Genomic DNA, 15,705 nt, shown 5'->3' on the forward strand with positions numbered 1-15,705 from the left:
AAAGCGCCAGCTGCCCAGAGAAGGCTGCATGTGGAAGGCAGTAACTGCCCACCCACTGTTGCAAGGTGTGGGTGTGGGAGGCACAAGTGTCCCCTGGGACCAGATGTGAACCTCTGAGCAAGGATGGGACGGGTCGTCTAAGATCCTGTCTAGTGGGCTTCCCCAGAGGGTGGTGGGATCTCCGCAGGAAGGAGGCCGATGGAGGCAGCCCTCCCGGTGCTTCAGGGCTGCAGAAGGAGGCTGCACCTCAACAGAACACCTTCATTCAGCTCCAGGGCACTGCAGCTGAGAGGTGATCAGCAACGTTGGGGTTCTCCACGAACCTCTGAAAGCTCTCTCAGAAGGTCAAGTTAAACATACGCCCCACCCACAAAGTCAACCAGAGTTTCCCTTTCTCTCTCTCTCTCCACACCCCCAACCCTTCCTAGCTCAGAACCAGCCCTGGCAAGCCGGAGAGAGGGGCGGTGCTCTGCTCTTCTGCCACTAGGTGGCGCACCTGCAGCTGGCCGCGGGGCTGCAAGGCGGTTGGGAGGGGAGGTTTTAAATTTATAACCCAAGTTCAAGGTCTTTTCATAATTACTTATTCAGTCTGCTAGATCAGCTACTCGTGTTTTCAGCCTAAATAACCAAATTTGTTCTTAACTGGCCCGCATTATAAGCCCAGGCGTCATCTGTGTTCCAGAGCCCCTGAATCTCATGTCCCCTCCGGCTTCTTGCATGCCGGGGTCCCCTGAGATCAGCGGGAAAGTGTGTGCTGCCCCCAGCCCCGCCCCAGCTCCCTAGTGCAGGGTGGTGTGCGCGTGTCCCACTTTTATTGAAACATAGAGTTGACCTATGGACCCCCTGGGACACCCCGGGAGGGCACGGACTTCCTGCAGGGGAGGCTCCCCTTAAACAAGGCTCCTTCTTTCAAGAGGGAACTGGGAACTCCTAAAGGCTCCTGTGGTCCGGTCTGGCCTACCATCAAGGTAGGAAAGATCCAGCCTGGGTGGCCCAGAAGGGGGTCTCCTGAGGTGGCCTAAAGTACAGCTGGGGACCTGGCAGGAGGGGCTGGAAGGAGCCCAGGTTTCAGACAGCACTGAGCATCCCGCCTGCAGGAGGAGGTGGGGAGGGGCAGGGATGCCACTGGGCATCGAGCAGCGGGGTTGGGGTGCAGAATTGGGCTCTGGAGAAGGGTTCAGAACTGGGGGCTGCATGCTTGACACCCCACCCTGAACTGCTCAGCAGGGAGGCCGGGCAGCTGTTCTATGCTCCTGTGCTGCAAGTCATGCAGCGCCAGGCTCCGAACCACAGGGTCAGGTTTGACAGCCCGAGAAACTGAAATCATCAAGTTTGTCAGCTGTTACAATGTCATGGTGTCCTCACATAAAGTGTTCTTACCACAGCGGCAGACTGACGTATTTATAGGTGAAATGGCACGGTGGCTTAGACTTTTTTTTTTTTTTTTTTGTTTTAGAAACAGGGTGTTGCTCTGTCACCCAGGCTGGAGTGCAGTGGCGCAATCACAGCTCACTGCAGCCTCCTGGGGTCAAGCGAGCCTCCCTCTTCAGCCCAAGTAGCTGGGACTACAGGTGCACTCTACCACACTCAGCTGAGGTTTTAGTTTTTTGCAAAGATGAGATCTCGGTATATTGCCCAGGCTGGTCTCAAACTCCTGTAGGCTTGTTTTAAAAAATACTCCATTTTGGCCAGGTGCAGTGGCTCACACCTGTAATCCCAGCACGTTGGGAGGCTGAGGTGGGCAGGAGTTGAGACCAGCCTGGCCAACATGGTGAAACACTGTCTCTATTAAAGACACCCAAAAATTAGCCAGGTGTGGTGGCGGGCGCCTGTAATCCCAGCTACTCGGGAGACTGAGGCAGGAGAATTGCTTGCACCCTGGAGGCAGAGGTTGCAGTGCGCTGAGATCACGCCACTGCACTCCAGCCTGGGCAACAGGGCGAGAAAAAAAAAAAAAAAACCCAAAAACCAAACCAAACCAAAACAAAAAACTCCATCTCCCCCAAAAGTTAGGGGAGACAGAGGAAACAAGATTTTCTAAATTTTTTTTTTTTTCTTTAACCAGGGGAAAGCATGAACACAGTCCCCATGACCACAGATGATGCAGCCAAGTTTCCTACTTTTGGGGAAATCGCAGGGGTCAGCATGTCCGGAGTGCAGTGGATAAGCCTTGCCCTGGGAAGACCACTTTCGTGATCACGGTATCTCCCCTGCCAAATGAGTACGCTGATAATTTTTAGCCTGGGCGAGAGGCTCTCTCTCTACTTCTGTGAATGTTTGAAATGTTCTGTAAAGTTTTTTTCTTTTTTTTTTTTTTTGAGACAGAGTCTCACTCTGTCGCCCAGGCTGGAGTGCAGTGGCCGGATCTCAGCTCACTGCAAGCTCCGCCTCCCGGGTTTACGCCATTCTCCTGCCTCAGCCTCCCGAGTAGCTGGGACTACAGGCGCCCACCACCTCGCCCGGCTAGTTTTTTGTATTTTTAGTAGAGACGGGGTTTCACCATATTAGCCAGGATGGTCTCGATCTCCCGACCTCGTGATCCGCCCGTCTCGGCCTCCCAAAGTGCTGGGATTACAGGCTTGAGCCACCGCGCCCGGCCCGGCCTTTTTTTTTTAAGACTGATTTTGCTCTTGTTGTCCAGGCTAGAGTGCAGTGTCATGGTGTCAGCTCACTGCAACATCCGTTTTCCAGGTTCAAGTGATTCTCCTGCCTCAGCCTCCCAAGTAGCTGGGATTACCAGCATGTGCCACCACACCCAGCTGATTTGTATTTTTAGTAGACAGGGTTTCACCATGTTGGCCAGGCTGGTCTCGAACTCCTGACCTCAGGTGATCCGCCTGCCTCGGCCTCCCAAAGTGCTAGGATTACAGGCATGAGCCACCGCGCCCAGCCAAAGTTTTTTTTAAAAAGAGAATCTGCAGGAAGAACAGGCCTGGATTTAGTTTTCTTTCTTTTTCTTTTTTTTTTTTTTTGAGACGGAATCTCGCTCTGTCCCTCAGGCTGGAGTGCAGTGGCGCGATCTCGACTCATGGCCAGCGCCGCCTCCTGGGTTGACGCCATTCTCCTGCCTCAGCCTCCCGAGTAGCTGGGACACCACGCTCGGCTAATTTTTTTGCATTTTTGTAGAGACGGGGTTTCACCGTGTTAGCCATGCTGGTCTCGATCTCCTGACCTCTTGATCCGCCTGCCTCAGCCTCCCAAAGTGCTGGGATTACAAGGATGAGCCACTGCGTCTGGACCTGGAGTCAGTTTTCACCTTGCATCAAGCGCGTGTTCCTCAGCTCCTTTTCACCAAAACCTGTCCCCCCAGTTGTGGATTGGACCATTCTCGTCTGCTCTTTCCTATGTGCTCCTATGCCTGTAAGACAGGATGACAGCAGCCTGTTCCCAAACCACAGAAGAGATGGCTAATGAATGGAATAGCCAACCTTTGGGTGATGGAAGTAACCATTCGAAAAAATGTGGGGGGCTGGGGAGATGCCAGAATAGGCTTTCCAGTGACGTACGGCAGCCCCTGCCAGGGAGCCCCTCTCACCCCGGCGGCCAGGCACCTAAGATCTACCAATGCCAAGAATCCACTGAACTTTGCCTCTCCCCAGTTCCAACTGGCCTGGAAACTCCCTCCACCTCTTCACCCCCACCCCCACTGGGCTCCTGACAGCCCTGTGCGACCTGTGGCCTCATGTTCTCTCTTCCCTACGTGGCTGAGGCTGTCCCCACCTTGCCTGTATCTCCCGCCGGGCACTGCCTGCGCGTGGAGACGCTGGAATGCCGGTTGCTAAGCCAGTGCACAGCCCACACTGGCTCCTGGTGAGCACCACATCGAGCTGCCCTGCTGCTGGGGACACAAGATCCTCCGCGTGCGGGACTGTCTTCTGCTCCACCACCGCCCTCCTGGCTCTCCCTCCTCTCCGCAGCTCCCTTACCTGCCCTTGGATACTGGAGTCCCCCAAGCTGGCTCGGAAGCTTCTTCTCCTGGCTTGGGTTGAGCAATCTACAATCTCAAGCACACCCAGGCTCCCAAAGCCAGCCTCTGAGGAGAGCCTCCTGTGTTACCTCCCGCAGGATGTTTACCTCCCTTCCCTGGTGGTGTCACTCTTCAAATCAACTTCCCAGGCCCTGGAGGCGGGCGGCAGCCAGCTGGCAGCCTCCAGAGTCCCCAGAGAGACAGGGTCTCATTTTGCCGCCCAGGCTGGAGTGCAGTGGTCTGACCAAGGCTCACTGCAGCCTCGACCTCCCAGGCTCAAGCAATCCTCCCACCTCGGCCTCCAGAGTAGCTGGGATTACAGGCACACACCACTACACTCAGCTACTTTTTAAAGTTTTTGGTAGAGATGGGGTCCCGCTGTGTTGCCCAGGGTGGTCTTGAACTCCTGGGCTCAAGCGATCCTCCTGCCTCAGCCTCCCAAAGTGCTGGGATTACAGGCTGGGCCACTGTGCCTGGCCTCTTTTATGATTTTCTTAACATTTCATCTTCTCTAGCTTACTTTATTCCAAGAGTGTACTATATAATACATATTAACAAAGTATGTGGAAATTGTTCTCAGTGAGGCGTCCAGTCAACAGTAGGCTATCAGTAGTTAGGTTTTTGGACAGTAAAAAGTTATATGTAGGTCTCTGCGTGTGGGGTCAGCACCCCTACCCTGCTGCTGTTCAAGGGTCAACTGTGCTCTTCCGCAAGCTTTAAAGCATGGGAACGCCAGTGCCTACCCTGTTCTCGAGGAAATCCAGTGTTCCCTTGATACTTGCTTGACCTTATCTAAACAGGATTGCCACGGAGATGTTACTCTGCAAAAGCAACAATTTCATCTTAACACAAAGTTTAAAATAGTAAATTAAAAAAAATCCCGGGGGCTTTTGGTTCACTGGAAAATTCTCTCATGCTAACAGACTTAATTATCGTAACTACAAATAAATCGTAATCTTTCCTTTCCTTTCATCTTTCCTCATCTTACGTGTTGCAGGGAAGCCAGGCTAAGAGCTGCCCGGTTCCCGAGCCTCTCGTTCTGGGAGAATCCTGGAGGTTCAAGGCCTTGCTTGCCTGAGAGGTGCTGAGCAGCGGCACGGGGCCATTGCTGGCTGTGTTAACAGTGACTGAATGAACAGTGAACACCTGCAAGGTTAATACTGCACTGGTCAAAGAATTTCATTTACAATGAAATGAAGCCATTTTAAATCCATCAAATTCATTCATTCATTCATTCATAAAATGATTAATTCATTACAAAGAGAGCTATAGTAGTTTACATATATCTAAAATAGTACATATATCTAAAATAGTATATTTGTGTGTGTATATTTTTTATCCTTTGTCTATTATTAAGCTTGGAAAATAGGAGTGCATTGAAATAAAAGTAGACCTTACTGACATGTAAGTCAATAATGAATGCCTTTTCCTTCCCTCATCTTATCATTCCCTCCACTGTTAATTGAAAAACAATTGCTTTTGCTAGTATTCACAAAACCACATAAACTGACAACTGAGTATGGTAATAGGCCAAATCCTTTATAGTTATCTCCCCTGATGAATGTTTCCACACCATCTGCAAACTACAGTCTCATCTGCAAACTACAGTCTCACCTGCAAATGGCCCAGGTGAGAACAAAATCTGCGTATGAAACAGAACATAGTGTGAATCATATCTAATTTTAAATATTTTAATTTAGATGCTTTCATGAATATAGGTCAATAAGAAATCCACTTTTCAGATTTTATTTCATTATAGAATATATTTGACAAGGATACATACAAACAGATTCATCTGCAATAATACATGGTGTTTACTGGTGCCCTGCACTTCCGCAGTAGGCTGGTGATGCCATCAAAAATGTTTCTGAAAGTTGCACTTAATCAGCCACTCTAAACAACCAGTGCCATAGAGCTCAGATAATTCCATTGATTTGCTTGCCTAGAATGAGTAAAAATCTTAATATTTGTTTTAAAGTCTGTTTATTACTCTTCTATTTAAAAATTTGAGATACATTCCCCAATGTAAACAATAAATTTCAATCTGTCACACAATCGAAATGGATAAGGCCTTCTTGACAAATTTCTGCCACCTCCGTTTAACGCATCAGAACTCGATCTTATCTCATACTGTAATGAGTCGCCCATGCACAAAAGACAGGAAAAGCAGCTGCCCTGGTACCTGGTGGAGCCCTTCGGGACTTCTGTCTGCAGGTTTACGGTACGCTCGAGAGATCTTTCTGACTTGGTCTACTTGGTCGTAAAATACAAATATACAACGTCCATAAGCATAAGACAGTAAAGCCTAGTCTGACATATTTATTATGAATTGCTAGAATCCTATACAAGTACAATATCATCTCATGCCAAGTAATATACACAAGAAGGTGGCAAAATGTCTCACCGTGAATCAGGGCGTGTGAACAAGGGATGGGGGATGCAAGCCAGGTGGGTGTGAAGAGGCTGACCGCATCCGGTTAGGCAGGACGGTGTCACTGAAACTCGGAAACGCCTGTGTACCCTGCTGAAATATTTAAGTCAATTAGGAGTAGAATCTGCTTAGCACAAGAGGAATACAAGCCCTCTCTCACAGCCTCCCCAAGGGAGAATGTAAGGAAACCTTGGAAAATGTAACCAAATACAGTCTCATCTTTGCGTCTCCTGATTCAGCCGTGCAAATCAGTTATTCACTCTTCTTAAGTGATCTGTCCTTTTAGGACCAATTCCTCAACAGCCATCATGGTTCAGTACCTCATTAGCATCATAAATATTTGACTTAGCAAGCTAGATGGTGGAACAGTGAAGACTATATACAATGTTTTAAAAGGCATTCTGTGACCATTTTTGAAGAGTTCATAGAAAAGTTACTAAGAATATACCAGTTACTTCTGTTGATGTCGCTGTAATGTAAACGTTGGAACCTTGTTGGTATTCAATGTGCACTGTGTCATATATTGTACAACAAAAGTGAACACGGAACCACTGATCCGCTGTGGCGCCTGCTGGCGCACTAAGCTAAGGTAGCCGGCAGAGGGCCCAGTTTTCCTGAGGTTTGTAAGAATTTTTTAAACAAAACAGAAATCACAGTGACCAAGGGTAATGTGAGTCTGTGTCTTCCTTGCCATGCTGCTCCCCACAGCTCTTGGTGGGGACTAAATAACACGCCACTGCATGATGCTCGTGTCTTTCCCGCCCGTGGAAATGAGGTGGCTGTCTTCACAGAGGAAATCGACGTTGGTGACGTGGCTGCTGTGCCCGCCGTAGATGTGGCTCGGAGCCTGGAGGGAATGATATGGGGGAAAGCTTCCTTTACTACAAGGCAAACCATCTGGGATGGGAAAGTGCTCGAATTCTCACTGCACGCTTTCATTCCTTTACTCGCCCTCCACTCGGCAGCTCTCACTTGGGCACCTGTTCTGTGCGTGACACAGAAGGGACACAGAAACAAAGCCCACAGTCCTTGTGGCCTGGTAGGGGACAAATACGAGCAAATGACTGCCCTCGGCTGAGAGATTCGTTCAATATCAGAGGTGCCAGGTATGAGGTCGCCCCAAAAGCGGGCCTAACCAGATGCCTGGGGCTGAGGGCGAGGGGTCTTCTTGCTGAAGGAGGATCAGGGTCAGGGTGACGGAGGATGAGGAAGGGTGCCCCAAGCCTCAGGGCTGGCTCAGCTGAGCAGGGGCGCAGCAAGGGGGTCGTGGCGGAGGGCAGAGCTGTGAGCCTGTGGAGCCACAGAGGTAGACGAGCGGATCTGAAGGGCCCTGTGGGTCCCGTGGGGCTTGGGGTTTCCCTAAGGGCAGCCGGAAGTGCTCTGGGCACGGATAACAGAGTGACATCCGCCTCTGTGACTGGCAGCACTCACAGCCCATTTCCATTTAGTCTCCCAACAGGGCGGGCATACGTGCACGCCCCATGGGGGACAAGGTTAGCGAAGAAACGAGCCCTTTACCCTGAACTGCGAGCAGGGGTATGAGAAGAGGTGCACTTTGCCAAAGTCGTCGCCTGTTGACAGGAGTTTCTTCTCGTGGGCCCGAGAGACGGCATTGATGTCAGTTCCATCTGAGCCTTCTGGCCACACTCCTAAAACAAAGACCACAAACGGCGCTGGAGACATCAGGGGCCACAGGGCCACGGCGTGCAGGAGCCGCCCACTGGACAGTCCTGAACACAAAACTGCCTCAAGTCCAGCTTTAGAAACAAGGGTCAAAAAAGCACGACAGCCTCGGTTCCTGGCCTCTCCCCGTGCGCCCAGTCTCCCCTCGCCCAGGCCAGTCTCCAACGCGCTGCGGCGCGAAGGGAACAAAGACAAGCTTTCCGAGCTGCCAGGTCTTCTGCGGCCTCTTCTCGAGGCCAAGGCAGACGGTACTGGGAACCCCGGTTCCCAACGCAATGCCTCTCCGTGCTCTCTGAAGCATCTGGTGGGAAGCTGCCCTGTCCTCAAGCCTGCAGTTTCCTTGCTCTAATTCTCTACAAGAGCAGGTGTCTCCAAAGGCCTTTTAACCCTGGGTGTGCATGTGTTTCTTGGGGTCACTCACTGTGGCTGCTGCTTGCTTGGGGCAGCCTGGCAGCTGTGCCCATCATTACTGGCTCCAGGCTCTGCATCCCTGAGCCCAGGTGGGCCTGGAGGATGGGTGGGTGGGGGACCCTTTTAACAATACCTGTGGCTAGGAGAGGGCTGGATGCATGTCGGGTTTGACAGGGAGCTCTGGAGTGAACCTCTGGATCTCAGCACTGAACACCACAAAACTGCAAATTCTCACCAATCTACTGACTTGTGGTCTTATGTAAAGAGATGATAAATACTACCTTTAAAAATTCTATTAATTTGCAGCCCTTTAATTTAGGTTACTTATGAATATATTCCTAAAGTGAACTTTGAAGAAAGTGAAATTTCTAGTTTAAGAACAAAAAAAATATAAATAATAACCGTCACAAATGATAAGTTGACTGAGTGCCATCTGGCCCACCCAGGTCCACATGGCACAACCTGATAGGAGAGGGTCCCAGGGATCCGCCGCCCTGTACGATGGAGAAGGGTTAAAAAGCCATCTTTCCGGTTCTTCTCAGCAGGCCATGGCCAGGCAAGCTCCGGCCCGACCCCAGGGTGCAGCAGGAGGTGTGGCGCACAGGCCTCCTGTAGCAGCAGAGCAGTCTGACAAGACGGGTGACCATGAGACTCCACAGCTACTGAAGACATATTTTAAAAGGAGACGCTCTTTTGTTGGAACCAGTGAAATCGGCAGCAAACTCACCAAAAACATGGAATCCCAAAGTGCAGGTATAGGTAGCCCATTCAATGTCTCTCGTAGTTTCCACACTTACGACTTGCTTACAGGCAGAGGGAACCCCTGCAAAAAGCAAACACAGTCTGGTGACATCTAAGCCAAGTCCCCACCCCTCCCCTGGGCAAGGCTGAGCCCCCAGAGCTGTGCCCCGTTGGGTACAGAGCCCTCCCCGGAGAGGGAGACCCTCCACTTCCCAGTCGAGCGGGAACCACATGTGCACAGCTGTGAGCTCCCCTGGAACTGAGCCCGAGCCCCTGGGCCTGGGTGGAGACGCCCTCTTCTTTGTTTTTTTCCCATCTCCGTCTCTGTTTCCCAGTCTGGCTTCTCTTGTCTCTGGTTCCTGGGTCTCCGCCTGCTGCCTGCCCCTGCCAGAGCCCCTGAACACAGCTCTGCCTCTGCTGTCAGGCCCCCCAGCTTCCCCATCCCCCTCAGTCCCTTCAGCTCAGAGTCAGGAATGGAGGTTATTGAAACCAGTCACACCAAGGGCCTCCCAAGGAACATTTGTGTGTTCCCCAAATGAGCTCTCACCAGCAGAGTACGAGACCTCATCTGAGAAGGTTCTAGACCCAGGGACTGTGCCTGAAAACCATCCGTTCCTGTGCCTGTGTCAGGCAGGACCTGGACGGGGAGGAGGTGAGATGGTGTGGCTGCCCTCCCCACTGGAGGGAGCTCAGTCTTGGTACACACTGCCCTGCTTTCCCTGCCGCCAGTGTCCTGCCTGTCCTGGTCCTCAACAAGTGGTGACGCTCAAGTGAGTGTGACTCCCCTACCCCTGTGGGCTCTTGGGGCCTGTGTTTTGGGCTCTGAGCCCTTCCCTGCATCATGGGGCCAAGCCAGAAAGCGCTGTGGATCACCTGAGAAGATGCAGGGGAGGAACGCTGCACTTTCTAGTAATTTCCAGCAGGGCAGCAGTGAGGCCTTCCTTGTGCCCCATGAGCCGACCTGTGTGGCTCAGAGTGGGGCACGTGGCAGGTGCTTGGTGGGTGTCTGAGGAACCAGTGCATGGCATGAGGATATGCTTGTAAGTGCCAGCCGCGATCATCCTCACTGTGCCTGGGCCCAGACACTGGCCGGAGTGGGGTTGGAAGAGGAGGAGGAGGGGTCCCAGGGCTGCCGTCTACCCAGGTGGGAGGGACTTCATGGTCCCTCCTGTGAGGATAACACCTTGACAGGCCCTCCTCTTGCCTGGACAGCTCTGGACCCACTCACTTCGGCCACATCCACCCAGACCCCCCCCCTTCTGCCACATCTGCTTGCCCCCAGAACCCCTCTGCAGGGCCTTCTTCCCCTCTGGGCAGGCCCAGCATCTTCTCCTCCACAGGGGCTCGCAGTCAGCAGGAAACCAGAAGGACCCAAGAGGCCACACAGCCCCACGCCTCTATGTTACAGAGGCGGAAACCACGGCCTAGAGATGATGGCACGTGCCTAAGTCATACGGGAGCTGGGTTTCCACAGAGGCCTCCTGGGTCTCAGAGTGAACACTTTCTGAGATCGAGACTTCCTACAACCCCAGGGTGGTACTCACAGTAGAGGATTTCGTAGTCTCCGGAATTTGACACGAGGAATTGCGAGTTTACAGACCAGTCCAGGTGAGTAATGAAGCTGGAATGACCCTGGAAGAGAAAAACACCATCTTCATTTCACTGGCCTTAGAAGTCCCTGCCAACGCCGTTCCGTTGCAGTTAAATGACTGCATGCAGGTACAGCAGGAGCCACAGGGCCACCGTCAGCGCTTACCGAGCACTTGCCCACTCGCGTGTACTTCCTTCCGTTGTCACTGACACCATATATATAGATGCAGTTGTCATGCGAGCCTATGGCTAAGAAATTCCCATCTATAAAAAGATGACAAATCACATTTCAGATGTTAACAATACACATTTTATTCGTTACAAAGGATAATGGTAGCTGCCACCACAGATTTAGACAAAATCGCCAGATTAACGTATTGCCAAGAGAAACATCTGCCTTTGAATGAATCCTCTGCTACTTCCAAAGCTATCTTTTGAAAAATACACACCTGGCCAGATGATAAAATCTGGTAAAGATTTATAAATTTTTATGAACTCTTTTGTTTTTGAGACAGGGTTTTGCTGTATCACCCAGGCTAGAGTGCAGTGGTGTGATCATAGCTCACTGCAGCCTCAACCTCCTGGGCTCAAGTGATCCTAGGCAAGTAGCTGGGACTACAGGCGTGTGCCACAACACTTGGCTAATTTAAAAACATTTTTTTTTTGTAGAGTTAAGAGTCTCGTTGTGTTGACCAGGTTGGTTTCAAACTCCTGAGCTCAAGTGATTTGCCTGCCTTGGCCTCCCAAGGTGCTGGGATTACAGGCGTGAGCCACTGCACCCTATACATTCTTTTCATACAATTTTATGAAATCTTATAGGCCCTTCCCTGTCCCAATCACTGAAGGATGGAGACTAAATTCCTTGGAGGGGCCCACAAAGCCCACCAGGATGGCCTTCCAGCTATGTCACTCCTCACTGAACACACGGGTTCACTCAGGCCTCCGCACTCACTGCCCTCTGCCTGGACAGCCCTTCCCGCCTCTCTTTCCAGGGGTATCTTAGTATCTTCTCCCCCTGGGTTTCTGGTTCTGGGAGGGCCTAAGGACTCAGGCTGTGATGCCTGTGTGGAAACACACGGGAAGGAGCCCTTTGCAACAAAAGGCAGCAGCAGCCCTGGTGGCTGGAAGCAACCACACCGTGCACGCTGCGCAGGGAGGAGGACCCAGGGCGCCCAGGACAGGAAACCGGGCCTGGAGGTGAGTCCGGGAAAAGGTCAGACTTTCCTGAGCCAGCAAGCAAAAAGAAGGACTGGAAACCTGGAGCCACGCAGGGTCCAGAACAGAATGCAGGGCAGCGGGGGTCTCTCCGCTCCAGCTAGGGGGCTGCAAGTCCTCCATCCACAAAACACAGTGAGCAGCGCATGTTCATAGCAGTCGGGAGGCTCCACTTGGACAATTATTTGTACAGGGCCTGGTGCTCACAGGAGCGTAAAGCATCAGGAAGGGTTGTTTCTCCCCTCCCTCTTTCCTGTGATGTTCCTTCCGCCAGGCGGGAATCCTGCAGGACCCAGGGTGGCCTGGCGCCTCAGGGAATGGTATTTTAGGAAGTGTTGGCCTAGGCCAGGTCAAAATAGGGGCGATGTAAGACCAATGCAGCCTACCCAAATCAAGAATCCTGAAGGAATGAGGCAACTACACATTTTTTGCTGAAAAAACCAAAAAGGACTACTGTAGCCAGAGATGGGCTGCCATCGGCTGCTGATGAGGCTCGAGAAGGCCAGGTGACCATGCCGGAAACCAACTGTCCTTGCGATCAGTGCCTGCAACTGGCCATGCCTGGACAGCAACAGTGACGATGACCACAATAAACACGAAATGCTACTAACAATGGCCACTTAATGATACCAATTACAATTACTAAATGGCCAATATGGATTTTTTTTTTTTTTTTTTTTTAGATGGAGTTTCACTCTTGTTGATCAGGCTGGGGAGTGCAATGGTATGATCTTGGCTCACTGCAACCTCCGTCTCCTGAGTTCAAGCAATTCTCCTGCCTCAGCCTCCCAAGTAGCTGGGATTACAGGTACATGCCACTGCACCTGGCTAATTTTTGTATTTTTAGTAGAGATGGGGTTTCACCATTTTGGCCAGGCTGGTCTTGAACTCCTGACCTCAGGAGATCCACCTGCCTTGGCCTCCCAAAGTGCTGGATTACAGGCGTGAGCCACCGTGCCCGGCCTGGTCAATATGTTTGAGAGTCTGCTATGTGCTAGGTCCAATTCTAAACTCTTCCTGTATTAACTTATTTAATCCTTGTAACAACCTCATGAAATAGATATAATTATCCCCATTTTTCAAGAGAGGAAAGTGAGGCGTGTACAACAAACTAACTCGTCCAAGGTTGCACAGGTTTCCTGAAACTGGCTTAAACCCAGGGAGTCTGCCTCCAGGGGCACTGCCCCTCCAACCAGCTGTAGGGTAAAGAACAGCTGAAAATCTGTCACGTGACACGGCAGGGGATTGGCTGTCCACTCTTATGCAAAAGGTCTCAAAGAACTACTTGATCAGGCCAGGTGCAGTAGCTCACGCTTGTAATCCCAGCACTTTGGAAGGCTGAGGCGGGCAGATCACCTGAGGTCAGGAGTTTGAGACCAGCCTGGCCAACATGGTGAAGCCCTGTCTCTACTAAAAATACAAAAATTAACTGGAGGCAGTGGCACACACCTGTAGCCCCAGCTACTAAGGAGGGTGAGGCTGGAGAATGGCTTGAACTCGGGAGGCGGACATTGCAGTGAGCCGAGATCGCGCCACTGTACTCTAGCCTGGGCGACAGGGCGACATTCCATCTCAAAAAAAAACAAACAAAAAAAAACAACTACCTGATCATTTGTGAACTCAAAAAATAATGAGGTCTCTTTCATAATGGAACCATTTGTTTGGTTTTTTTCTTGAGACGGGGTCTTGCTGTGTCACCCAGGCTGCAGTGCTGCAGTGCAATCCCCGCTTACCACAGCCTCGACCTCCTCGACTCCTGCCATGGTGTCCAGAGCGGCTGGGACTACAGGCGTGCGCTACTACGCCCGGCTAATTTCTTAATTTTTCTGTTGAGACAGGGGTCTCACTATGTTGCTCAAGCTGGTCTTGAACTCCTGCGCTCAAGCAAAACGTCCTCGGCCTCCCAAAGTGCTGGGATCACAGGTGTGAGCCACTGTGCCCGGCCATAATGGAACTATTTGTTATTTAACAAACAGGTTTAAGGCAATTGATTAATTACTTAAGAAAAAAAGTCATGTTACAACATCATCCCCCAAAAAAGTTCACTTAAAAATGAGCTTCAAGGCACAATTTTCATGCAGCAAAATGCACACATTTCAAGTGCATGGTTCGAGGAGTTTTGACAAATATACCTGTGTAACCACCATCCCCATATCAGTTTTTTCTTTTTTTTTTTTAGATGGAGTTGCCCAGGCTGGCGTGCAATGGTGCACGGACCCTCTGCCCCTCTGCCTCCTGGGTTCAAGCGATTCTCCTGCTTCAGCCTCCCAGGTAGCTGGGATTACAGGTGCCTGCCACAGCGTCTGGCTAATTATTTTGCATTTTTAGTAGAGATGGGGTTTCGCCACGTAGGCCAGGCTGGTCTCGAACTCTTGATCTCAGGTGATCCACTCGCCTCGACCTTCCAAAGAGATGGGATTACAGGCGTGAGCTACCACACCTGGCCCCCATATCTGTTTTTAAAAATGAAGGAAACAGGACTTCACAATCTCTTTCAGCAATCCACTTCTATCTCTGACAGCCTTAATCAGATTGTAATTCCTCTTTCCCATTAGAATCCACAGTCTTCATGCAGGAGTTGAAGCTCCCTTCTGCCTGGGCAAGTCCTCCCTGCAGAGGGGAACTGGCTGCTTGTATCGTCCACATCCCCAGGCCTCTGCACAGGTATGGAGAGATGTCCTAGGAGGTCCTCATCTTCCTTGTGGACAACTTTGACCACCCCACCCCACCCCACCCAGGTCTCCACGTCCTTAGCACACACCCGCCAGTGCGTGATGTGGAAGTGCAGGCAGTGTCTCAGAGACAAAGGCAGAACCAGGAGAAATGTTCTCTTCCTCGGAGGAGGTGCCTCCCAGCCCCTGGCCCCCACCACAAAGAAAACTCAAAACGACATTGACTACAACGACTGCCTGGGAAGATGGCAGAGTGTGAGGATGAGAATGTGGTCTTTGAGGCAGAAAAATGGGGTTCAAATCCTAGCTCTTTTACCTACATTCATCCATAAATATATAAAACGAATTGCTAAGAAATCAAAACCAACCAGCGTTCGTCAATGTGCTAACCAGAGGCCAGATGAAACGTAGCACAGCCTGTTCCTTGGGTCCCACAGAGCCCTTTTTCTTTCCCTAATTGTTCGCCTCTCCTCCAAAAACTCTCTAAGCCTCCTTCCCCAGCTCTCTCGGAGACTGAGATTCCTAAACTTACTCCACTGAAATAAGCTAGGATTTGGCCCCAAATGAAAACCAACTGGAGAACTCATAAAGACACGGGAACAAGAGTCCGGGCACTCAGGGGAGGACAACCTTACTGCTGTTTTCTACTGATTGCTCACTCTTGACCAGGCAGGAGGCTGGGGGCTTCAGTCAAGCCCAACAGCGCCCCAGCAGAGGGTTCAATTAGATTGCTCTGCAGATGAGGAGACTGAGGCTTAGTAACTTGTGTACGGCAACACAGCCAGGTGAGTGGCACACACAGAAATCCTTGCATGCTTGCAAAGTACCTGCATGCTGACGAGTGAGATCTTGGGGTGGAAGATGGTCTGCAGGTGCAGGAACAACCGTGCAGCTATGGTGCAGCCCCTCTCCTGGCACAGACTGTAATTTTGGGCTTGGAGACAAGACTGCTGCATCTGCATGGTGATTGGCCTAGGGAAGGGGGATGCCACATG

The 15,705-nt window shown here is 51.1% G+C and overlaps 1 protein-coding gene and 1 non-coding gene across 13 annotated transcripts in view; both read right to left on the reverse strand.

Annotated features, from left to right (window-relative positions):
* Window positions 1-2,062: 2,062 nt before the first annotated feature.
* On the reverse strand, window positions 2,063-2,225 carry LOC112424221 (U1 spliceosomal RNA). Its single transcript, XR_003014941.2, has one exon. It is a non-coding gene; the product is annotated as a U1 spliceosomal RNA (small nuclear RNA).
* A 4,046-nt stretch (window positions 2,226-6,271) lies between these two features.
* The window catches only part of LOC105467659 (EMAP like 1), a 209,636-nt gene continuing 200,202 nt past the window's right edge, over window positions 6,272-15,705 (reverse strand). For all 12 annotated transcript variants that reach the window (XM_071099624.1, XM_071099614.1, XM_071099620.1 and 9 more), the window contains 5 exons: window positions 10,990-11,087; window positions 10,778-10,865; window positions 9,220-9,315; window positions 7,917-8,047; window positions 6,272-7,245 (listed from right to left, as the gene is read on the reverse strand). In XM_071099624.1, the coding sequence (XP_070955725.1) occupies window positions 7,120-7,245; window positions 7,917-8,047; window positions 9,220-9,315; window positions 10,778-10,865; window positions 10,990-11,087 (539 nt within the window). In that variant the 3' untranslated portion in view covers window positions 6,272-7,119. The remainder of the gene's footprint in view (window positions 7,246-7,916; window positions 8,048-9,219; window positions 9,316-10,777; window positions 10,866-10,989; window positions 11,088-15,705) is intronic.

Source organism: Macaca nemestrina, chromosome 7 (assembly GCF_043159975.1).
Source record: "Macaca nemestrina isolate mMacNem1 chromosome 7, mMacNem.hap1, whole genome shotgun sequence".
NCBI classification, from domain to species: domain Eukaryota; kingdom Metazoa; phylum Chordata; class Mammalia; order Primates; family Cercopithecidae; genus Macaca; species Macaca nemestrina.